The following is a 25,368-nucleotide window of genomic DNA, read 5'->3' on the forward strand; positions in this document are numbered from 1 at the left end:
ACGGATCGTGGGTGGGTCGAGCTGGGTTTGTGGGTTAGACGGGTCATGGGTGGGTCGAGCTAGGTTCGTGGGTTAGACGGGTCAAGGTGGGTTAGTGAGTTAGGGTGGGTCGAAGGGTGGGTTAGTGGGTTAGGGTCGGGTGGGTTTGTGGGTTAGGTGGGTTAGGGTCGGGTGGGTTAGTGGGTTAGGGTCGGGTGGGTTTGTGGGTTAGGTGGGTTAGGGTCGGGTGGGTTTGTGGGTTAGGGTCGGGTGGGTTCGTGGGTTAGGGTCGGGTGGGTTGTGTGGTGTTTTAATTTTTACAAAATTAACAATTTGATGGCTTGCTCTTAATTAAGATGCCTACGTATCCTTATATTATAAAATAAGGAATCAAAGCCAGCGTAGTTCTTATATTGTACTTCTTTTGAAATTTGGGGGGGGGGGGCTTGGACCTATCTTTAGAAAACTAAAATTTAATTTTGCAATTAAATTGTAATTTTCGAAAAATAAGTTGCCTACGTATCCCGAAAGAATCAAAGCCCACGTAGTTCTTAGCGTACCTGATTTAGACTTTTCTAGCCACCCATGTTTGTTGCATCATCATCCCCGGAAGCTGCATCATCCGTTGACGACTCCAATATCATCACAGGATCATCTTCATCGTCTTCGTCTTCCTTAAAACCTTGAGTTCTTCTTTCAGCTTGATCCCAATCTTTCTTACAAACACAAATTTGAATGCTTTCCGGAGTTAAGCGGGATCTTTTTTCATCTAACACTCTTCTACCTGCACTAAAAGCAGACTCGGAAGCAACAGATGAAGCGGGAACTGCAAGTATATCTTTTGCAATTCTCGCCAATATAGGAAAACTTTTTTTATGTTCTTGCCACCATTTTATAATTTGAAAGTTGTTGTTGGTCTCATGTTGATATGACAAATAATCATTAATAGCAAGTGTTGAAGAAGATGATGATGAGAATGATGTAGATGCTTTGTGTTTTTTTTCATAACTTTATCAAGAAAACCAAATCTAGAATCGGAAGTGCTAGTAGTAGTTGGTGTTGCCAAATCAAAACCATAAATAGATGCATAATGATCATAAAGGTCTCCCAAAACAGATTTGCATTTGTTAATATATTCACTAACATCATAATCGATACTTAAACTTGTATAATAAAATTCTAAAAGATTTTCCAAACCTTCAGCTTTGACACCGGGGTCAAGAATAGCAGCAATTCCATAAATGATTGGAAATTCACTAAAATAAGTATGCCACTTACGTTTCATGCTATCAAGAACGGGACGAAGTCCATCAATCTTCATATGCTCTTCGATGGTGTGAACAACTTTAACACACTCAATTATGACTAAATGAACGTTAGGCTCATAAATATAAGAGAAAATATGAGTTGCACTATCAAAAGCATTTAAAACATCACGAACAAAAGAAGCATTAGTCCAATGACTTTCGGTTATTAACTCAGTAGGATCAACACGAGTCTCATTGTAAAGTTGGGTCAAAATATCACGATACTTTATAGCATCACTCAACAACTTGAAAGTAGAATTCCAACGGGTAGGGGTATCAATAGACCATTGTCTTTTCTTAAGACCTCTCTCTTTACACATAGCTATGTACTTTCTTCTAACTGACTGAGTAATCCTAATCCATTTTATAACTGTTCTAATTGGGTTTAGCAATGGTTGCAACTCAGCGAGACCCTCTTGAACAGACAAATTCAAAATATGAGCACAACATCTAACATGCAAGAGACTACCACCCAACAACAAATTCAACTCGGAGTCATTTTTCAAATAGTCAATACACTTTGTGTTTGCAGTTGCATTATCAAGAGACAAAGAAAAAACTTTATTATTCAAGTGAAATTCTTTTAAACAATCCAAAATACGAACTTTGATGTTAAAACCGGTATGCCTTTCTTCCATAGCTTGAAAACATAGTATACGTTTTTGAATAAACCAATCATCATCCACCCAATGAGCAGTAATGCAAAGAAAAGGTTCGCCAAAACTAGAAGTCCATGTATCACTTGTAAAACTAACACGACCATCAAAAGTACGAAATAATTCAATCAAACCACTCCTATACTTATAATAAGAAGTTTGTGTATAACGTCTTAGGGTATTTCGGGGGACACGAGTAAATGCAGGTTGTAATGCAACTTTATTAAAATGCTCAACGTTTGCATTTTCACCGTAACTAAAAGGGTATTCATTAGCAATAACTAAAGTACTCATTTCATCAATCATTCTATCTTTATTATAAATGAAAGGTGTACCTCCGCCGGGTTGGTTCATGTATCCACCCAATTGTGTTTGGACGCCACCCCCCGAAGGACGGGGGCCATTTTCGAACAAGTCGTGTTTATTTTGCAAATGCCGACTCAAGGTTCCGGTTCCATCTCCCGTTTTCCAATTATATGACTTGACATTTGCACCTAGCGCCTTGCAAATTAGGCATGTACACGTGAACCTCTTTGGTTGACCAGGTTGCCATCCCGGGGGTGTGACCTCAACTCGTTCAAAATGTTTCCACACCCAAGAAAAATGTGCTCGACCTCTACTTTCACCGCCACCACCTTTCATAAATCAAATTATTAAAATTAATTTTTAAATGCTATTCATGAAAATAAGCTTTTAAATTTTAAATATTTTAATTATACTTATTTAAACGCATTTTTCATGGTAATTAACTAATTGTAAATCATAGAAAATTGGAAACTAAACTAACTTTATAATCATTAATAATAGTTTTTTTAAATATTCATAACAATAAAAATTTAATTAGAAATTACCTTGAGATGTTGGTTGCGATGGAGGTGGCATAGTTGAACTTGATGATTGGTGGGAGAAATGTTGTGGTGGAGACGTTTGAATATTTTGCCCATCTCCTAAACCATAATCTCCATATTCATTGACAAATTGGTTTAAATTTTCCGTATTAATTTCATACGAAAAATTTGCACCACCACTCCTTTGGCTACCACTTCGACCACCACTTTGACTCCTTCCCATTCCTCCTCTTGAGCTCATTTTTTTTTTGTATGATTACTAATTATAATATGGAGAAGAACTTTTTTTTTTTAGAATCTTAAGAATACTAATAATAATATTAAGGAGATTTTTTTTAACAAAAATATAACTCTATATAACACTTGAGAATTTGAGAACAATAAGAATTTTTAAGTAAGAGAGAAAGAAAGCTTGAATTTGTGTGGAAATTTGAGTGAAATGGAATTGGTATTTATAGGAAAAATAGAATGGATGATCATACACTTAAAAAACTAGCCGTTAGATACAAAAAACTAGCCGTTAGATACAAAAAACTAGCCGTTTTTTTTTTTAAAATGGATGTTAGGCCGTGCGGGCCGTGCGGGTCGTGCGAATTGTGCGGGCTGTGCGGGCCGTGCGGGTTGTGCGGGCCGTGCGGGTTGTGCCGGCCGTGCGGGTTGGGCGTGCGGGTCGTGCGAATTGTGCGGGCTGTGCGGGCCGTGCGGGTTGTGCGGGCCGTGCGGGTTGTGCCGGCCGTGCGGGTTGTGCCGGCCGTGCGGGTTGGGTGGGTCATGCGTGCGGGTTAGGTGGGTTGGCTCGTGCGGGTTGGGTGGGTCATTCGTGCGGGTGGGCCGTGCGGGCTGGGTTGTGCCAGGTGGGTCGGGTTAGGTGGGTTCACGGGCTAGGTGTGTCGAATTAAATGAGTCAAAACGGGTTGTGCGATTTGGGTCGAATCAAACGGGTTAAACTGAGCTGGGTTGAAATGGGTTGTGTCGAAAATTTTGGACCCACGACACAACCCGGATTAAATCCGAGCTGTGCCGGGCTGTGCCGGATTGAAACCGGGTCGGACCCACGTGACCCACCAGCCGTGCGAGTTAGGGTGGGCTGGGTCCAACCCGGCCCACTGGCCACCTCTAGAGGGGAGCGAGAGGGAGATGGATTACGAAAGGTTTTAAGAGGAAAGGGGAGGGTGGTCGGGCATCGCCGGCACCCGGGGAGGTGATGGAGGACTGGGCGACGACCGACGCTAGAGGGGAAGGCTGTTTGGCTGGCCGTGGGTTGCCGCGGGTAGCCGTTCGTGGCAGCGGATTGATGTGGTTGGCTGGGTTGGTGGTTTACTAGTTTTGGTTTTTTTTGTTTTTTTTTTTTAATTACCTACTCAATAATTCACCAGTGAGTGTTATTGGCGGAAATAGTATAAAGTTTGGATTAACAAAAAAATAAATTGAAGTTGGGATTAATATTGGTGGATGAGGCAAAGTTGAAATTAATCATGCCAATCTTTTAATTTTTTTTTTTATTTTTTTTTACAAACAATTTTCCTATAATTTAATCTCACATAAACCTTTATAAACACGGGGGTTTATTCCGGAAACTTCGACAATATTCTACCAACACCCAACCTTCCAGACAACTCGTTACAAATCCTCAACAATCCAAACAAATTCCCCTTCAAATTATTGCTCAACACATATTTCTCCTCAATATATAAAGTTAGAAACCACCGTAATTCACTCTGATTCGATTCAATTATCACAAAAATTCTTCTGACAACCCAGAAAATCCAGCAAAGGAAGCACTGATTGTTGCAGGACAACAAAATTAAAAAGTGAAGAAAAGAAAGAGAGAAGAAGAAAAAATGGGTGTTGATTATTACAAGATTTTAGGTGTTGATAAGAATGCTAAAGATGACGATTTGAAGAAAGCTTACAGAAAATTAGCTATGAAGTGGCACCCTGATAAAAACCCAAATAATAAAAAGGAAGCTGAAGCTAAATTCAAGCAGATTTCTGAAGCTTATGATGTAAGTTTCTGACTGCCTTTTCTTATTGGTTTTGATATTTTTTTTATGCTTTTTTTTAAAATTATGTTATCTGGTGAATAATATTGGTGTCTCTGTACCCTTTAATTTGAAATGATTAATTTTATGAGTGTATAGTGATTAATCATGGACAACAGATTCTTTCGTTTAATATTGTCGTATTGACTATGGTTGAATTGATGAATTAATTACTGTTTATTAAGTATTTTGATTGTAAGGAATTTTTTAATTTGTAAAAATTGTAGAAAAAAATAGACAATTTCTTACAAGATTAAATTTGCAGGTTTTAAGTGATCCCCAGAAGAAGGCAGTGTATGATCAGTATGGAGAAGAAGGTCTTAAAGGCGGAGCCCCACCACCAGACGCGGCTGGTGGTCCGGGTGGTGCAACGTTCTTTTCTACCGGAGATGGACCTACCTCGTTCCGGTTTAGTTCACGGAATCCAGATGACATATTTGCTGAATTCTTCGGGTTTTCTAGCCCATTTGGTGGTGCAGGTGGTGGTGGCGGAGGTGGTGGCATGAGGGGCTCTAAGTTTTCGAGTAGTATATTTGGTGATGACATATTTGGAAGTTTTGCTGAGAATGGTGGTGGTGGTGGTGGCCCAATGCACTTCCAAAGCGCTTCGCGAAAGGCGCCACCCATTGAGAACAAATTGCCTTGCACTTTAGAGGAACTTTATAAAGGAACAACTAAGAAAATGAAGATTTCTAGGGAGATTGCTGATATGAGTGGGTAAGTAGTTTTCAATTTCTGGCTTGATTATGTTGAAAATTAACTTTCTCAATTGCTTTGCAGAAATCTATGTAGTTGTGGATAGCTTTTGGTTGATTTCCCAATCTATATGTTGCATATTTGGGTTTTTTTTTTTTTTTTTTGAAGACATGTTGCATATTTGTTGATCTTAAGTTCAATTTCTGTTTTCAAGAACTAGGTGATATTCTAATTGTGTTGATTTTAATTGGTTCAACTTAATCGCCATAATGTAGTATATTTTATTTAGTGAGCCTTTATGTATAGATAGCAAATAAACTCTAAAATTATGATTGATTGGTGAAGGGTTCTACTCATTTGTCCATTTCATTAAATATAATGTGTAATTGTATAGTTTCTCTGTTTCTATTTAGCTGATGCGTTTGATTTAGGCACATATATTAAGGAGAGGACACAGGGAGTGAGAGAGAATGAAAAAGCAAGTGGGATAACTTGTAAATACAAGGTACAAAAGTTACCCAAAAGGAAATGTGTCAAGTAAAAAAAAACTAATACGTGTCAACTAAAAAGAAACGAAGGTAGTATAAGTCAAGGTACGGCTTAGATAGTTACCCTGAAGGAGTCGTAGGTAGGGAAAACTTCAATGCACTAACATTCTTACTGATGGTATATTGATAACAACTCTGTTTGAATAAACTACTCTGAAAATGCAGTTTCTGCCGGCAGGGGTCCAGACTTATGTTTTGAACATCAATAACCAGTCATCAAAAGAAGGACATTGATTTTAGTGCTTTTAAAATATAATAATGGTTGTTTTAGAATTAAGCAAGGCACAAACATAAGTTGGTTTGTTAATGTTCAATCCTCGGTTGCCACCATTCTCTTGTTATATTTGCCATTTTGTATATGAATCTGATGAGTATTGATTTGCAAATCTCATTTGTTTTTTTCTTTTTGATCTGTTACCTTACTGATTTTTAATATTGCAGGAAAACTATACCTGTAGAGGAGATTCTTACAATTGAAATAAAGCCTGGGTGGAAAAAGGGCACAAAGATTACTTTCCCTGAGAAAGGCAATGAGCATCCAGGAATAACCCCAGCAGATTTGGTCTTCGTAATTGATGAGAAGCCACACAAGGTGTTCATTCGGGATGGCAATGACTTAATCGTAACTCAGAAGATATCATTGGCTGAAGCTTTAACAGGTTACACCGTTCATCTAACTACTCTTGATGGCAGAAATCTTAACATCCCCATCAACAATGTGATTCATCCGAGTTATGAGGAAGTTGTCCCTATGGAAGGAATGCCTTTACCAAAAGAACCGAGTAGAAGAGGCAATCTAAGGATCAAATTTGATATCAAATTCCCTACTCGGTTGACCTTTGAACAGAAAGCTGGAATCAAGAAATTATTTAGTTAGGCCACCCATGGATGAATGAACATCAAGCTATAGTGCATCAGTCGAATGTCACGGATACACCCAAGGATTGCAGGAGGTTGAGTTGAATGATGTGGGAGGGCATTGGTTTACAAATCAAGTGATTTTGTTGTAGATGGTTGGACTCTTTTTTTTTTTTTTTTTTTTTTTTTGGGGGTATTGTATTTGTTAATATTCTTGCTTTCACTGAGTTATAATGAGCTGCAACTTGATAATTATAATGTGACACTTGTGCAACATTGAACTGTAATTTAGCTATGGTCAGGTTTTAGTGTACTTAATTTTGCCTCCCCTAGTTACTGCTTATATGATAGAATGTGCCCACAATTGTCATTTATAGAATTTAAAATTTCAATTTACAAATTGTGATGTTTTACAGTTTTTCTCTTCTAAAACCTTCATTCTTTATTTTAGATTTTGTTTAAATTTTACACTCCATTCCCCTCAATCCAAGCAGGGCCTAAACTGTACGTCGGAGTTCTTTAAAAGCTCATGGTAATGTTTGGATGAATAGATACTGAATGGCATTTTTGAATCATAATTTCAATTAAACTTAGCTCAAATATACAAAAACTCAAATCTAGTCGTTTATAATCCTATTCAACTTTCAACTGAAATAAGTTATAACAATATAAACAAGTCCATTTAAGTTTTGGGTGATAAAATGCACCCTGAAGCTCGTTTGTGAGCTTATAGCCTATATACTTGAAATAAAAGATATACTGTCCGAGCACGCTTTCATCAATTAAGCCATCTTGCTCGCATATAGTCCATATAACAATACAAGGTAGACAAATTTCTGATTCACTAAAACTTCTGATATAATGCAAAATGTACTTGTAATTATTACACGGACCATAACCCGCATTCACTTCAGTTTGCAGCCACATCTGATCAACATTACGATCAGATGGGACTAATTGTTTCTAAACTGCCCCACATTTACAAAAAGAGAAAGAAGTAGATCTCTAAACCTTACAAAATACATTCGCCAAAAAAAATACTCTCTTCCTTGAAGCTAATAATATTAAGTAAATACCCTAATCACTACTATAATCAGTTGATGCAGATTCAGATGTGTCATCTTGATCCCTATCATCACGCATTCCAACTTCATCTCCATTCCCCTCTATCTCGTCTTCAGAATCTGCATTCAAATATCCTCCAACATCCTCTAATTCGCCTTGTTCATATTCACCATCATCAACATCCACATCGTCTTCATCCACATCATCTTCATCCACATCATCTGCAACTTCATCACGGTGATCATCATCTCCGATTTCATCACGATCATCTCCCACTTCATCTTGATCATCATACTCTTCATCGATATCATCAACATTATAATCACTTAAATGAGGTCTGCCATTATAGACAGCAGTATAATCATCAATGGCCATGTCATCATACTCATCCCCTGAAGCTTGGCCATTATAATCATCATCATAGTCTGATCGCTCTGAGTTGCTATCATCATTGACATCAATCTCATCCACTTGCATCGGTCTACTCTTAACATGATTCCATTCACCCCTTCCAGAGAAACCAGGAGGAGATTTATCGAAGATAATTGGCTCAGGCAGACTCCTTCCACCAACAGAAGATGCCACCTTTTTAACAGGTTTCTGCTTCTTTCGGACAGAGCGACGACCACGCTTACATCCTCCTTTACCACGACTACTGCGGCCTTTCCATCCACCAAGTACCTCGCCAAGTCTCTCATTAGAGGCTAACCCTCTGCTAGGTCCACCACCTCGGGAGTTAGCAACCCTTCTTTGGGATCTACCACCACGGGATCTACCACCACGGCCACGGCCACGACTACCGCGTATAGAAGCAAATCCAAGATCACCGTGATCAAACCATGCATCTTCCTGTTGATGGTCACCTGGTGGACCAGCAAGCTCATCATCTTGGACAGTTCTCACAACAGCGTACTTGGAAGGAAGATTCTAATGCAAAAAGAAAAGAAAAACAAGAGTGAGTACATACACAAGTGTTCCCAACTGTTCTCACAATAAGTAATTATAATTTAGTGAAAACTATAATTCAAGAGCAAAAATCCATGGCAAAATAATAAAACAATGGTCCAGCAAGAACTTGTTCTTCAGCTTATTTTAGAAATTCTAAATTGGCAGAAACAGGATTCCACAGCTAAATCTCTATTAAATCATTATTTATGAGACCTACAAATTAAGCCAAAGACATACCAGGAAGTGCCTAGGCTCTGTATCCTTTGGTTTCTGATCAGGCAGATATGAAATTGCTGAATCAAGTTCCATGAGCCGTAAAGCCACTGCTGCTGTTGTTTGGGGTACCCATGGAAGCATAGTCACAGTGCCAAAATTTGTGGAATCGTTAACATACCCAGTAGCATTAGCATTATCGGAAGCCAACAATTCACTTGTTGTCTGAAAATTTGACAGCAAGAAATCCCTCTTTATCACTCCTTCAAGTACTGTAAGGACCTGATGACAAAGAAAAGTTGAACCATACACACACATCAGGTTGTAACAAAATTGCAGAACAAAACAGGCAAGACAAGAAGACAATCTGAAAGAATAGACTCCCATGTAGGTTAACATAACATGATAACACTGCAGATTTAGAGAATGAGAAAGCAATATAACCTGTAGAAGGTCTTCTGCGGATGCTGAAATATGTAGCTTCATACCCCAGGATTTTCGATAGGCATCTGACCAAACAGGTTGAAGGGCTTCAGGAGGGATGCAAACCTGTTAAAAAGAATAGCAATATTAATCATATAGATATATAAGAATTGGGACAGAGCAGAATGTCATAAAAGTAAGAAGATATGATAAATCACCTCCACTAGAGCTAAGAGGGCCTTGATCAATCTAATTCTTGGAGGAGGATATTCTAGACGCTGGAGGTTCCACTCAAGATTAACTTTAATCTCCTGGCATTGGGCTACGTGATTAGAGAAATTAAAGCTCTGGTCAAATACACTATATGTTTTATGGCATGAAGGGCAGTGATTCTCTTCGAAAAAGTATACATCATGGCAAGAATCACATCTGCACACCAACTCCATACACCTCTTCTTCCCATACTTAGTGGCACATAAAACCGAGGAAGAGAAACATTCTCTAAACATCCACTCTTCAAAATTTTTGTACCTTTTAAAGGTATTCTTTACTTCAAGATTGTTTCTACCACTCTCAATCTTGAATGACGATGAGGGTTCAGGCACCTCAGAATTTGATGCACAAACAGTACTGTTAGGGCTATCAGTACCACCACTGCTTTCAGGGTTAAAATGTACTTCAGAAGCTTCGGCTTTAATGGAAACAGTGTTCTGTCTATCCATGTTAGGCTGCTTTCTAATGGACTCCTTAAACAGAGACTCAACTTTTCGCAATAATGCATGCAAATGACATTCTCTAACCCCACGTACATCCAATGAAGCTAAGAGAGCATCAAAACCCTGCATTGAGTAAAAAACAAAAATAAATAAATATATATATATATATATATATATAGGTATTAAAGTGCTGGCCAGGGACAAATAATCCTTAAATTAAAACATTTTAGCTCTTGAGCACTTCAAAGAAACCAACAAGGGAGGGAAAAAGATAAGAGACATAACCTCTTCAGAATCAATAAGCCTCCAACCACCATTATGCAATTCAACAAATATCCTGCCAGCACCAGGATCATTACAAGAAGCAGACGCAATAAACTGCCAGTAGCGATTTCGTCGACGATCCTGACCAAGAGGTAATGACCTATAAACATACATTTCCTCAGCTTTGTAGCCAATATAAGACTTCAACTGAGCACGGCACCTCTCAGCAGCATACACAGACTGCTGCAAAGCAAGATTATCTGAACCCGCAGCAAGGTTTGGTGTTGTCAAATTCTTCTCAGAGGGGAGGTCTGCTTGTAAATTATTATCATTATGGGAATCAAAAATTGGCTTTTGCTGCATTTCAGGATTAACCATAGGCTCAGTACTATTTTCATCAAAAGCAAGCATCGGACTCTGCCTACTATCAGGTGCAGATGCCATTGTGTTTGATTCTGTCTTGTTTGTGACATATGCTGCATAAGGAGTCTTCATCAGATACTCCTCTTTCAAGCGGCGCTTATCCAGCTGAGCTTCAGCCCACATTTGCTTTTTCAGTGCCGTTGCTGCTTCTAAACGCTCCTAAAAACATATTACATGCCAGAATATAGCAACAAAATCAAATATTGGCAGAAATAGAACATAAAAGAACTTCAGTGACGGTGCAAGAAAGAAAGGGAGGGGGGACACCCGGGAAAGGAGTAAAAAAAGACTTAAAAATTCAACCTCTAGAACAACTCGGATTGTGTTTCCCTCAGTAGCCACACCAATAAGGGCAACAAGAGCATTGAGGCGCTCTTCAACACTAAGATTAGAGTATTCTCCCTCCATAAGTCCTTGAACCCAAGGTTCACCACGAAAGCTTTCATCAATATCAGTGTCTTCATGATCAGTATTATTGCCCTCTTGGCAAATTCCGCCAACATCCACAGAATCCTCAACAAAACATCCATTATCACTCATCTCCTTAAAGCTTTCCAAATGAGCTGAAGACAAAGCACCACTGGTGTCTGCAAGTCCATTAGATGTGTTATCAACATGGGAATGCAAATCCCTACTAACATTGTCTGGATCAACTTTTGGTACACAACTATTCCCGTCATAAGGAGGATTTACATCTAGGTTTGGAGTCAGCTCAGTACCCAAATCATCAATCTCAGGATCTTCAGCAATATCGCTTTCAGAGTCTTCATCCTTCTCAACATCATCAACCTCCATCCCATCAACATCTGCCTCTACTCCATCTACAAAACCACTTTTAAATATCTGAATTTTTTCCCTGGCAGAAGATAAAATGGCTTCTCCATCAACAGGATCCTTCCTGTAGGGAGAGCGCACACAGTACGTTGAAGGTGCAGTTCTTTCAAAAAGTTTCGTATCTCTAGATAATGCTGCTGCAATTGATGCTTCAGGGGTCTTGCTTGTGGTCAAGTCACGAAGTCCAGATTTCTAACCCCAAAAAAAAAATTAAAAAAAAAAAAAAAGGAAAGAAAAGAAAAGCTTTGTAAATATTAGTATGAAGTATGACAATGAAAAGAAGTTATAAACCTGCAGGTATCAATGCCCTCACCTGTATCCTATCAGCAACTTCCAATATATTAAGTCCATTTGCCCCCTCAATAGACAAAACATGAAAAGCAGCAAATTTGACTGTGCCAGGAGTGAGTCGATGCCTTGACTTGCGTGGGTTAGAGTAACCCCTCTCCCGCATAATAGCCACAGCACTTTCAACTGCTGCTCCGGTACGTAAATTAGATATTATGTCAATACCATCATTGCCCTGAAATTATTAGTTTAAACACAGATATGAGGCTTGCAACACAATACATGCAAAAACAATAACCAGAGAGAAAAATTTCATCTTGAAGAAATAAAAGTTCATGAAAAAACTAAAACTAGGCATTAATTGCCGTATGTGAATTGCCTAAAATTACAAAACCTACCAGACTGGATAACATATACAAATGTTCAAAAAAATTGTCATGATGAACTGGTTGGCAATGGACTTTAAAACCATAACTGATTAAAAATCAAAACAAATGACTCATCACACTGATTTATCTTAAACTGAAATTTAAAAAATGTCATGATGAACTGGTTGGCAATGGACTTTTCTCGTAGGCGGCCCATGACCCAACCTGAAAAAAAAAAAAAAAAAACAAAAACGACTAACAAGTTGGGTATTTTTGAAGGAAAAATTGCCTGGAATAATCCCACCTCTGAGTCATCCGCCCAAACTAATCCCACCTTTGGATTGTTTTTAAATAATCCGACCTTTATAGTCAATCCGCTCCTAATGGTCCCAAGTTACCAGTAAGTAACTGGTTGAGTAGGTAATTTTTTTTAATTAAGTTTAATTTACACGTGTCATCACGTGATTGGTCAAAAAATAATGTGTCATCACGTGATTGGTAAAAAAAAAAAAAAAAAAAGCCTAAAATTTAAACCAAACCCTAGCCCCACCACGACCCAGCCACCTCCCTGTCGGCTGTCCCTACCGTCGGCCTAGACGAGGCCCAGATCCACTAGCTTCCCCGCGCGGTTCACCGACCTACCCTACCCCCTTCCATCGCCACTAAACCACCACAACCAATCAACCGTTACCGAAATCAAGGTTAAGGCTAGGTGGGAGGACTGGGTCACCGACTATAATACGGTCGCCGGTAAGGGGATAGGCTAGGATTTCGTGGGGCAAGGGGTTGGCGCTGGGCGTAGGATATCATTAGCAGGGGTAAGGGTTTGTGCGCTAATTGGAGTCGGGGTTGGGGCTCGCTGGCAGGGGTTGGTGGTTGTTGTAGCTGGTTAGGGTGGGAACTGCCGGTGAATCGAGGGTTTGGATTTAACGAGGCTGGTTGGTGGTTCCGGGGGAGGAGCGTTAGGCTGGGCGTGGCGCGGCGTCGTCGGAATCGGCAGGTCAGGTAACCTGTTATAACAAGTTACATGACCGGTTGGCACCATTAGGAGCGGATTGACTGTAAAGGTCGGACTATTTAAAAATAATCCAAAGGTAGGATTATTTTGGGCAGATGGCTCAAAGGTGGGATTATTTAAGGCAATTTCCATTTTTGAAAACCCTTCGTCATAATAGGTACTCAATAGAATAGTCTTGATGATGTATAATTTATATTTATTGCTAATTGCTAATTAAAGATAATATTGGTGAAAGTTTTTTTATGTTGGCAAATGCATCTATTAAACAGAAGTACTTACAAAAAACATAATAAACAAACTAGAATCTGAAAACATAAACTGCATTTACTAACTAGATGAGCAACAAGGATTCGAAACTTGGACCGAACGAGATACACATAAGGTCTTGCACCAACAGCAGATGAACTAATGAATTGTTTCATGGATGATTAAAGAGCTATAATTCAAACTACTATATTAACTTTGACAAAACCACTACCAAGCTCAGTGGAAGGTAAAAGCTACTTTGCAATGTTTTGTTGAATAGGGAGGGTATGACAATTGACAAACCTAGGTTATTACAAGATCAGATCAACTACTGCAATGAGATCATACCTCATTTTCCTCGCGTGAATATGCCTGCTCAACATTTCTTTTTTTAAGTTTTGGCCCAAAACCTGCAGAAAGAGAAAATTGCCGGAGAACTTCTGGCCATGTCAATGGACTTAAGTTGCACTGCCAGCTGCGTATATCAAAACCCCATGCATATGCCTGGTAAAACACATTATAAGCTTCAATGTTTTTTCTTTTTTTTTTTTTTTTTTTTTTTTTTTTTTTGTGTGCATGCAGGCGCATGTGTATATGGAGAAAGGGTAGGGGACAATTGAGCAGCAAAAAATAGAGCTTACCCCTTCAACAATCTGAGGATGTCCGCCAACAGGATTACCCACATTGTTTTGGTTTACACCAAGCCCTGTAGTCGGTGTTCTAGCAACATCCTCAACATCCTTGATGATAGTTCTCAGAAGAGATACATGTATTTCTCCAAGTAGGCGAGGATCCTGCATGAACGGCAAACATAAAGAATGGTAAGATTGCTATCTTGAGCATAATGATGCTGATTCAGTAAATATGTAGAATATGGAAAGTTCATGAACTTACATAGTCATGAAAAGCTTGCACGAACTCGTCTAGAGTAAATGGCCACAATCCAAGAACATCAGCAAATGTAATTAGAAATCTCCAGACCTGAAATCAAGAATAGTATTTCAACAATAAATATACAACAAAAAGAGACATGAGCACCCATCATAAAGTATCTCGGAAGGGAGAGAACGGCATCATCAAATAAAATATACTGTATAAGAGAAGCAACAATGTGAACAAAAAAAATGTCAAGTGTAGCACTTCAGTTCCTGGAGCACCAAAATAGGTCAAACACCCTTCCCCGGCACCCCAAACATAGCACACATACATGCACAAACATGCACATCTTGGAAGCAATTAGCTTCAGCCATTAACATGTAGGTGTATCAGAATAAAGTTGAACCAGTGATAAGCCAAAGAAAATCTCAAATAATATACTGGCATTCACTAAAATTGGACCATAATTCAACAGGTGAGTTGGTTATATCCTCAATTCCGTACCTATCTATCTGATTCATTGAATTCCTAGCTAAAGATGATTGCACAGTTCATCAAAAATAGCCATTCTTATCATCATATTTTATACAAGCCATCTGCAATTCTACAATTCTTATCATCAAAATTTGAACACAACAGCCTCTATGTAAGTGAGGCTTCATGCATTCATTTTAATTCAACTGTCCATTCTTTGATGCATAAGATACGATATAGCATTATTTTGTATGGTCATGGCAGCGTATCAATTCAATACTTAGTCAAGAATGTAAGATAATCAGAGATGAAGCCTATACATAGGTGAATAAAAGTACAGAAATACAAGCACACTTAAGGAATACTAATGCTTATTAAATCCTCTTAGTTAGAAAATGAAAACTACATAAGGATTGCTCAGTCTCACCATCAAAAGATTTCCCACATTTTCTTCGGAACCCATCCATGGCCGCATTGCAAACGGCTTCTTCAGCTGCACGGACTTTGGTGGGAACACCCGCAGCATATCTAAAGCACAAATACCAATTAGTTATGACGGATAAGCTTAAGTTGTAAAAAGAGTGATCAACTATATATCGTAGATCAATTAGATCCACAACACTGACTTTATTTTTAGGATCTATTATTATTTCGAAAAAGGCTCTCATTCTGATGTGACACTTCCTATTTTAAAAATGCTTATAAACACTTGATGGTAAAAGTTACACGGAAAAATAGAGGAAAAAAAAAAGGTCCCATCTCAAACTCTGAAATCATAGCTCAACATGTCGCTCAAAAAAGGCCTAACAGATACAACATACTACCCGATCACTCCTATTAAGTACTAAATAGAACCAAAAAAACAATAATAGTAATAATATTTAAGTGAAATACTGAAATGTAATTGTGATAGAGAATATAGGGAGAAAAAGTAGTATAGCAAACCATTAGAATTGAAAGAGAAGAGTGTTGATATGATGAAAAGAAAAAAAAAACTTCATTTTAAAATGTAACAAGTATTTTGTTGGGAATTTCTAAGACGGAGATGGAGAAGTTGAACACAGGACTGAGAAAATAAAAGACATATAATTCAAGATGGACACCAAGAGCAGCCAAGGTACCACCACACCAACTGCCAATTGATCCTGCGAGCAAAATTCACTATTCACACTATGTAATACAGATTGTTGACCCTATAAACACTACCATCCAATGTAAAATCTATCAATAGAGGATTGAGTAGTCGAGTCTGGGCTGTTGTACAGATGGGTTTCATTGCTAATTATTCCAAACTAGTACAGAGCCCAAAGCCTTTACACGGGTCTGTGTTTTATAACTTCAAAAGGCATCAAAGAACATGTCATTCAGTAAAATCATAGTAGCTACCTCTAAACGAATCAAGATTTTGCAAAGTTTCACTGTCAAGTGACAATATGGATGTTAAGCACTTTCTTGAAGCGGCTATCTCCATCAGCTCCAATCTCTCATCTTCAATAAGCTCCGTCGATTCTTTGGCAAGTCTTCTTGCAACAGCTCTATCATTAGCAGCTTTCTGTCTAGCTGCTTCTCTTTCCCTACGCAGTTCTTCCTTTTGCTTCATTTTCTCAGCCTGTATTAGAGTAAGATAGTTAGACATCCTCAAATAAGAGGGTATGTGATAGATTCCTATCTTAACTTACTCTAATCGACTCTTTCAACAAAAACTTTTCTCGTCGCTCCATTTCACGCTTTTGCTCCCGCTGGTATCGTTCCTCTTCCCGCTGCTTTTCACGCAATAGCCTTTCCTCTTCCTTCCTTCGCTCGCGATCTTGCTTCTCCATATCTTTCTTCATTTGTTCTTCTCTCTTCAAACATAAATGATTTAGGTTAGTCACAAATAAAATGCAACAGAATAAAGCAAAACCGAAAAAAAAAAAAAAAAAAAAAAAAAAACACACACACATACACACTCAAGAATTGATTACCTTCCTCCTCAAAATATCTTGCCTCTCTAGTTCTTTCCGCATTTTTTTCTCATGGGCTTCAATTTCTTTGGCTATTCTTGCTTCTTCATTCTAAAGCCCAAAATGTACCAATTTACACAATTAATTGCCAAAACAAGGAGCAATCCGAATCAAGGCTTATGCGGAAAAATAAATAAATAAGTAAAACACAAAAAAATGGCTTGACCCAATAGTTGGCAGACTATAAATAATCTGCAATAGCACCTCAAACTAAGTTTTTGAAAAAGGGAAACTATAAGGAAATTCTGGTCAGAAGAATATACCTTCCGCTTCCTTTCCAACCTCCCAGCATCCTCTTCTTGGGTCACGCGCCTCTCGGATGGGATAAGTGCATTGTCCAATGAGTTTGGGTGTGCAGTAAAAGGTGACTCCATACCCATATTTATATAGGGAGACTTCCGGGCAATGGTTTCATAGTCCCCTGAAGTGGACGGCAAGAGGCTACCCCCCTTTCCTTGAGACATCAAATTTAAATTTGGCATCTGATTTGGAACACCATATACCACAGGCACTTCTTCATAACCATGAATGTATGAGCGTCCACTAGATAATGGAGGAGTCTTGGTTCCCGGCCCATCAGAAGGTGAGCCATAGTAGTGAGATTGAGCCACTCTTTCATACGATTCACTTCTTACAGTTGGTTGCTCAGGAAGAAACTGGTACTCATGTGGAGCTCTACTAGAGCCCTGCTAGAAAAACATGCATTAAAAACTCTATATCAACAGCAAAGTACAAAGAGTGCAAAGAATTAGTCAATAATTATTAAGACTAAAAGAAAGCCCCTCATAACAGCAATTTGTGAACCAAGTTTAATAAGACACCCCGGTTTTCCTCACACAGACCTTCAATTTTCATGAATTTACTTCTGAGTTGTGAGTTCATCTGAAACATTACGTACCAGCTAAACTAAATTTTAAAGTCTCTTTCTCTTCAGCTATCACATAAAACCAATAATTTTCATAGCTTCTGATCAATTTTGTCTGTGCAAAACATGTTACAAAAGGAATATTAAATAAAGGAATCAATCAGAAACCACCCACACTGTTCTATGACACCTTGTTACAGTTCTAAAATCCAGTCAGGTCAGCGGATTCTAAGATCACTGAACCCCAAGATCCATTTTTACACAAATACATCTGTACCTAATTCTTTATCTTCCTAAATTACACAAAGAACAGAACTTGATTAATTTCCTTCCCAGTTACCGCTCCAAAGTTCACAACAAATGAAAGGCAAAACAAATACTTCCTCCGTTCCTTTTTAGTTGACACATTTCTTTAGTCAAGTTGTCAATGCACAAATTCATTCAATAATATCTTTAAGTATTGATAAGCAAAAATTATTTTTTTAAAAAAAAGGATGAAATTTTAAAAATTTATAAAGTGACTAATTTAACAAGATCTCACATGACTATTTTTCATCACGTATAAATCACAAAACACGGTCAAAGGGAAGTGTGTGAATAGTGCTAAAGTCAAATCGTGTCAACTAAAAAAAGCGGAGGTGGTACCAACTATAGAGTGCTTTTCAGCAATCTCAAAGGGACATCTCATAAAGGAAAATGTGGCAAATAAAAAGAGACAAAGGAGTAAGCCACATGAGACTTGTAATAATGATGCAACTCTTCTGTCCAAATATATGATGCAAGGAATAAGACCGTAACCAAAACAGATTGGGAAATTATTCAATGAAAAAAATGTATTATAATCCTGAAATAAAGTAACAAAGATTTCATTTTCCAAAAAAAAAAACAAAAAAAGAAAAAAAAAAAAAAACAAAACAAAACAAAAACTCACCTTGACTGGTTTAGCATCAGAGCGCTCATACTCATATGTTCGTCCAGTTGGCTTTTGTGGTGTGATTGAAGTTGCTACATACATGAGATTAATGCTTAATAAATTTTACCATACAAACATGACATTTTCAGTAAGCAGTCAGCACAACCACAGAAAATTCTTCATTTACCCAAATTTCTATAAAAGATCTGATATCACACCTTCAAAAATTAAGGGACTATTAACTCCAAAAAAAAAAAAAGGGGGGGGGGGGGGGGGGGGGGGGCGGGGAATCAGTCACATACTAGGCTGCATTCAAATTTAAACAGATTAATCAATCGCTTAAAACAGAAAAGATTTCAAACATAAACTAAGAATGCATTTGTAAAAATAGATGGTACTTTCTCACTATTTTTCAACAATATCAACTCTGACAGAGTTTTAAAACAGTTTCCTCTTTTTTTTTGGTAAGAAAAAGCTCTTTCCTCTTTTGATTGCAAGGCTAAAACCAATTACTAATGCTAGCATGTTCCAAACACATCATTAGAGTGACCTATCGAATAGCACTAGCTTACTCAAAAATATTAGCTTACCCCATGTGAAATAAGTATTTGCCTCCAGCCAGCCAACAAAAAGTCACATTGTTTCAGAATCCAAAAAACAACACTTCAAACCATACAATGACTACAGATCAAATAGTTCACACAAATCAATTGACACCATCAGCTGGTCAGCGTTCACATCAAATTTAGTTAACTACATTAAATCAGCCAGGAATGACATAGTTCTACAGATAATACAAGCAAAAATAAAATGATGGATCTCATTAATTTTTGCTTCAAGCCATAAACCAAATTATCTCTGATAAAAAAATAAAATTAAGCCAGAACAACAAAAAAGTGAGGCATACCAATTGGAGCACCAAAAGCGCCAGGAGGCAATGGATCAAACTCCATCCCAAGAGCAGGTCCATCATCCCTAAGTGGCTCCCCAAGCTGCGCTTCAACAAATGCAATAGCCCGAAGCTCGGCTACCGATTGAGGCTGCTCATAGTACCTCTTATGCCCACTAAGTCTAGGCAAAGCAACCCCAGGGCGGCTCACATATGCTCGGCGTGGGTCCATATGGCCATAAGGACTAGACCCCGATCCAGACCCTGACCCATGTTCATTACCCAACTCAGCACCCAACATCTCCTCTTTGGGACCCACAGCCGGTAGGATTGCCTGAGTAACAACTGTAGGAGGGCCAACCGTGGCAGTAACAGCAGCAGCAGCCGATGCCGCCGCCTCCCCCTTCTTTGCCCTCTTTCCTGAACCACTGCCACCTGCTGATTGCGGTTTCCTGTCCTTTAACCTCCTATGACAGAACCACATCTGTAATTGCCGATCAGTTAACCCTAATTGAACAGAAAGCTCTGCCCTCAATGCTTCTGATGGGTATGTCGCAACTACAGCAACAAATCAACAAAAAAATTTAAAAATAAAAAATCAATCAAACAATATATATCTGAAACACTTCAAAATTATTATACAAGATGTAAATAAAATCAAAATTGCAGGCAACAAAGAACAAACCTTGATAGGTTTTCTCAAGAACTTCGAGTTGAGAAGCCGTCTTCATCTTTCTCTTAGTTTTAGGCTCACCTCCACCACTACCTCCGCCGCCTCCGCCGCCACCACCACCACCACCACTTTCAGGCGGTTTCTTTTCTCCATCAGAACAACTCCCACCTTCCATTACAAAATTCCCCCAAATTCAACACAAAAACCCTAGAAATCGACGAAAACCGATCTAAAATTACCAAATAACAAAATCAACAACGACCCAGATGAGCAAATACCCCAAATCGAATTGGGTATTTGCAAATCAACGCAAAAAACAAAACTTGAATGAAAATCAGAAGTTAGGTATTTTGACAACGAATAAAAAAAGAGGTAGAAAGATAGAAAGAAAAAAAGAGAGGTATAAATTGCATTAATAATTTTCCAAAAAAAATCAGAAATCAGTGAGACCACACTTTCTCTCTCTAATACCAAAAAGTAGTCTCTCTCTAGAAACTGATTAATTGGTTGTGATTCACGAACAAGAGAAGATTGCTTTGCTTGTTGAATTGGGTAAGATTTTGGGGAATTACGATAATAAAATATAATAATGATAGCAACCAAGTAGAAGTATTAGAAGAATTAAAGCAACAAAATTTGTAGTATTGTTCAACACAGTTATTTGTTTCTCTTAGAAAATAATTAATAATAATACTATCGTAAAAATAATAAAGAGAAATAAAACAGTTGGTGTAATAATAAAATTATAAAAAGGGATTGTGATTGTTGTTTTTGTGGGAATTGATTAAAGGAGCTGCTACGAACAAACGAACGAACAGTCTTTCTCTCTCCACTACTACCTTCCATCTCTCTCTTCCTAAGATTTTCCCTTTTTTTTTGGGTTTTTACAATTTTTATATTTATATTTTTTTGTTCTTCTTTTCAATTATCGAAGAAAAAAACAAAATAAATTAGTAGGATTAAAAAAGAACAGGAGTGAGTGGTTAAAGTTGATATTCGTGGAATTTTTTTTGACTTAGATTCACGATTCCAGGAATTCTATGCTTATTTTCCTTTTTTTTTCGTTTTGTTATTCCAAGCGTTTTAATTTATTTTTTTTTCCTGGAGTACGAGTAGTAGTTTATTTTTTTCATACAGTTCTACGCTTCCACCCATATTCTGTTTTGAGGATTTTTTTTTTTTTTTTTCTTTTAAGGAAGTTTTTTTTTCAATCCTCTTTAATCTTTTTTTATTATTATTACTCGTTTTGTGCCCCATGCAACCCGGTTGTTTATTGAATTTTAAAATAAAAACAAGTTATCTAAAATATATATGTTATACGAATTTCAAAAAAAAATTATATGCTCCCGGTTTACAATAATTTATTGTAAATCGGGCGTCACCTTACGAGCCAAATTTTTTTTTTTTTTGGAAAAATTGACATTTGCCACCAGCGAAAACACCCCGTGTCACATTTACTTCTTGTTTAAAAAAATATTTTAAATTACTATCACACAAATTCCCTAACTGTATATATTGCTACCACTTAACAGAATCCGTTAAGGTTCTGTTAAGTGGGCCCCATATTTCTTTAAATAATAATTTAAATTATATAAAAAAACTTTTTAAAAAAAATTCTCAAACATTTCCCCTCCCCTGTCCCGGCGTCAGCCACCCTCCCCCCCCCCCCCCCCCTCCCCTTGCTAGCGGCCAAATGTTTCCCCGAAGTCGGCGAACCCCACCTCCTCCATTTCCCCTCCTGCCAACCACCCCTAACCTCGTGGTTGGTGCACCACCCGCCGCTGCTAAACTGTCACCTCCGCCGCGAAATTCCACCAAATTCTTCATCGGCAGCGCCCCGACCTTTCCCCTACCCCTACGCAGCCAACGAACCCCTTTCGCCTTCTTGTTGCCCCGACCACCAGCCCCAAACCACCAGCCAGTCGAAACCCTAAAATTCGAAATCGAATTCGAAATCCTAAACCACTAGCCCCAAACCACCGAAATCGAAATCGAAACCCTCGTTTAGGGTGGTTTGGGGGTGGTGGTTTAGGATTGGGGATGGCCGAAAGGGTATGGGGAGGGGAGGGGGTCGATTTCGATGGGGGAATAGGGAGGGGGGATTTCTGATGGGGGAAAGGGAAAAGGGGGTGGTTTTCGGTTCGGGGTGGGGATCGGGGCAGCAAGAACGGGAAATGGGAGAGGGGGTTGGCTGCGTAGGTGGGGGAAAGGGAGGGGTGGAGTCGCACCGGCTCCGACGCCGACAGGGTGGAGGGGGTGGCAGTGAAGTGGATGGGTAGCTGCAAGGTGGTTGAACAGTGGCTAAAACTCACTAACGGAAACGGTAACGGTAAAGTCATTTGGTAGTGAAATATATATTTTAGGGATTTGTGTGGTAGCAAAATAAAAAAAATTTAAACAGGTAGCAAATGTGACACGGGGTGTTTTCGCTGGTAGCAAATGTCAATTTTTCCTTTATTTTTTTAAAATTTCATAAAAAACGACGTGAAAAACTGAGAACATTTTAACCCTAATTTTAGTAATCGCAAAGCAACAATGGAGGAGAGAGAAACTGAGAAAACGCAGAGAGAAAATGCAAAATTGATTACCTTAGGGATTCGATCGATTCGATCATTAATGGAGGATTCATCAGCAATCTGCAATTCATCAAATTGCAGTAATTTGATCCACGATTTTCTACAACAACAGAGGCAAATTTAAACACCATTGTTAGGTGATTTCGACCTTAATCGCACAATAATAGAAGATGAAATAGAGAATTTTGTGGATGATAACATAGAAACTACTCAAATTGATGATGAACACAGAGAAGCGCCATCAATGAACGAGGATAGAGAAAGTATAAGCACGAATCAAGACACTAGAGGTAATCAAATTGACAATGCAGAAGATATAGAAAATCAAGTGGTTCCTCGTAAGTCAATTGATTCAAATTCACCACAAACATCCAAATCAAATGAAACTAATGGCTTGTTTGGGTTTAAGGTTTTCATTTCAAATCCAAGAATTTGGCCAATTATGTTGTTTGGATAATTCAAATACTTGGATTTGTATTTGGCCCAATGTAACACCCTAGAAATTCCAATCTTTTAAAATACCTGGTTTGTCCTGTTTAAACTTTAAATAGGAATATCTGAGACATTACCGCCACCGTGAAAATGGTTAAGAAAATTATCAAAGACACACAGCGGAAGACTAATTTCAAAATCATTCAAAACAAGTCAACTTAACACAGTCAACCGACGAAAGTAAAGTCAAACCAAAGTCAAACGAAGTAAAATAAAATCAACCTACAACTTGGAACCATTATAGGCCATTATTAAAACCAAACCAACTTCAAAAATTTTGCGTTAGGCATGCATAATAATAATATCATAAATAATTAAAGCATTAAACACATCATATATTCATAGAAACTAGCATGATTCGCTCCACTCATGCCCATTCATGAATATGCTTCATCACCTGAAAAGCTTTTCTCTCTACTTGTTTCCACTACTCTCCATTAAAAATGGGTCATCATAGGGCCAAGATAAAGACAAGGCCAATAAACACCCAAAACACACAATCAGCATAGCTGAGTACATAAGCGTAATTAACACACTAACATACAATTACCTATCAACACACAACTTACCTTGTTCCGCCTATTTTTCAAGCATACAACATTCAACAAAACTTCTCACTAGGCAACTACATAAATTTTTTTAGCATTGATTACGCATCGAACGGGTTTCCCCACTAACCCCCCCTGTTACTGACACGGGAGCTAACCGTGCCAACATCAATAACCACTCGTAAGTGGAAGAATTCCTACGCATAATAATAATAAAAGGAATGTACAGCGTCCCGTACTCCAGTAGAAGTTATGATCATATATAAAGTCACATAACTCCCCTCATATGTTCATACTCAAGGTATATACGTTCCAAGAGTTTAGGTGCGTAATCTCTTTCACTTTACGTTATTTACATATTATTAAACTTTTTGATGACTCTCAAACTATAATCATTCACTACAAGAAAAAGGGGAATTCGCAACTGATTTTTGCGACTACCGTAATAATCAGTCGTAAAAATTATTTTTGCGACTGAAAAAGACAAGGAGTCGCAAATTTTGCAACTGATTTTGCAGTAGTTGCTATGCGGTCGCTAATTAGCAACTAATTTTTGCGACTACCATAATAATTAGTCGCAAAAATAATTTTTGCGACTGCAAAAAACGAGTAGTCGCAAATTTTGCAACAGATTTTGTAATAGTTTCTATGCGGTCGCTAATCTGTGACACTTTTATGATTTTTTGCGACTAAATTGTAGTTGCTAAGGTTAATAATTTTGAAACAATTTTTTTAAAAAAAATTGTGGCTAACATTACAACTAACAGATAATCGCTACAATTATTTTAAAAATTTGTTAAAAAATAAATAAAAAAAAACCCTTGATGTTGTTGTCCCTAATAAACTAGAACTATCAATCCTCTTTATTCATAATACGTACAGTATCTACTCCTCCTATTCTTCTTCCTCAAAAAAAAAAGGCAAACTTCATAACTTCATATTGAACCTGTCGTCGTCGTCTTCACATCTCCTCCCAGGTTAGTTATGCATTATTCCCCTTCCTACCGTCCATTTCATCTTTCTCTTACTGCAATTTTCCAATAGCGCATTTTAGGGTTATCATTGAGTTTTTTGTCCACTGATTTTATTTTAATATGTTTTCAATTGCGAAACTGCGAATTGAGTTTAATTTGATAGTTGATTGAATTAATTGAATTGCAAATTGATTGAGTTGCGAATTGATTGGATTGATCTTAATCTGGTTTCCATTGCGAATTGATTGTATTGGTATTATTCTGGCTTCCAATTGCGAATTTTAGGGTTATTATTGAAGTCAATTGGTGTAAAAAACCATTCAAAATTGATTGATTATGCAAAAA

The 25,368-nt window shown here is 38.0% G+C and overlaps 2 protein-coding genes across 3 annotated transcripts; one reads left to right on the forward strand and one right to left on the reverse strand.

Moving 5' to 3' along the window:
- Window positions 1–3,960: 3,960 nt before the first annotated feature.
- On the forward strand, window positions 3,961–7,347 carry LOC110684044 (dnaJ homolog subfamily B member 1-like). Its single transcript, XM_021860438.1, has 3 exons — window positions 3,961–4,796; window positions 5,098–5,549; window positions 6,518–7,347. The coding sequence occupies exons 1-3, from the start codon at window positions 4,632–4,634 to the stop codon at window positions 6,951–6,953; spliced, it is 1,053 nt and encodes a 350-aa protein (XP_021716130.1). The 5' UTR covers window positions 3,961–4,631; the 3' UTR covers window positions 6,954–7,347.
- Window positions 7,348–7,676: 329 nt separating this feature from the next.
- LOC110684026 (homeobox-DDT domain protein RLT2-like) lies at window positions 7,677–21,339 on the reverse strand. 2 transcript variants are annotated; one of them, XM_021860429.1, is made up of 18 exons: window positions 20,446–21,339; window positions 19,779–20,318; window positions 18,890–18,963; window positions 17,357–17,779; window positions 17,055–17,144; window positions 16,770–16,934; window positions 16,477–16,699; window positions 15,518–15,618; window positions 14,635–14,721; window positions 14,382–14,534; window positions 14,089–14,244; window positions 12,134–12,343; window positions 11,290–12,012; window positions 10,585–11,145; window positions 9,802–10,422; window positions 9,605–9,709; window positions 9,185–9,442; window positions 7,677–8,926 (listed from the first exon to the last, which is right to left on the reverse strand). In XM_021860429.1, exons 1-18 carry the CDS (start codon window positions 20,606–20,608, stop codon window positions 8,012–8,014), a joined length of 5,568 nt encoding a protein of 1,855 aa, XP_021716121.1. In that variant the 5' UTR covers window positions 20,609–21,339; the 3' UTR covers window positions 7,677–8,011. The 2 variants fall into 2 exon arrangements, with proteins under 2 accessions (XP_021716121.1, XP_021716113.1); XM_021860421.1 differs by having other exon boundaries at window positions 17,357–17,782.
- Between the last annotated feature and the right edge of the window lie 4,029 nt (window positions 21,340–25,368).

The sequence above is a fragment of the Chenopodium quinoa genome, unplaced genomic scaffold (genome assembly GCF_001683475.1).
Source record: "Chenopodium quinoa cultivar QQ74 unplaced genomic scaffold, ASM168347v1, whole genome shotgun sequence".
Lineage (NCBI taxonomy): Eukaryota > Viridiplantae > Streptophyta > Magnoliopsida > Caryophyllales > Amaranthaceae > Chenopodium > Chenopodium quinoa.

Coding starts and splice junctions, on each gene's coding strand:
- LOC110684044 (XM_021860438.1), top strand. CDS start 4,632: ATGGGTGTTGATTATTACAAGATTTTAGGTGTTGATAAGAATGCTAAA. Junction 4,797..5,097: donor AGATTTCTGAAGCTTATGAT/GTAAGTTTCTGA, acceptor TTAAATTTGCAG/GTTTTAAGTGATCCCCAGAA. Junction 5,550..6,517: donor GAGATTGCTGATATGAGTGG/GTAAGTAGTTTT, acceptor TTAATATTGCAG/GAAAACTATACCTGTAGAGG.
- LOC110684026 (XM_021860421.1), bottom strand. CDS start 20,608: ATGGAAGGTGGGAGTTGTTCTGATGGAGAAAAGAAACCGCCTGAAAGT. Junction 12,013..12,133: donor AAGTTGCTGATAGGATACAG/GTGAGGGCATTG, acceptor TTTTGGGGTTAG/AAATCTGGACTTCGTGACTT. Junction 8,927..9,184: donor CAGAGCCTAGGCACTTCCTG/GTATGTCTTTGG, acceptor TTTTTGCATTAG/AATCTTCCTTCCAAGTACGC.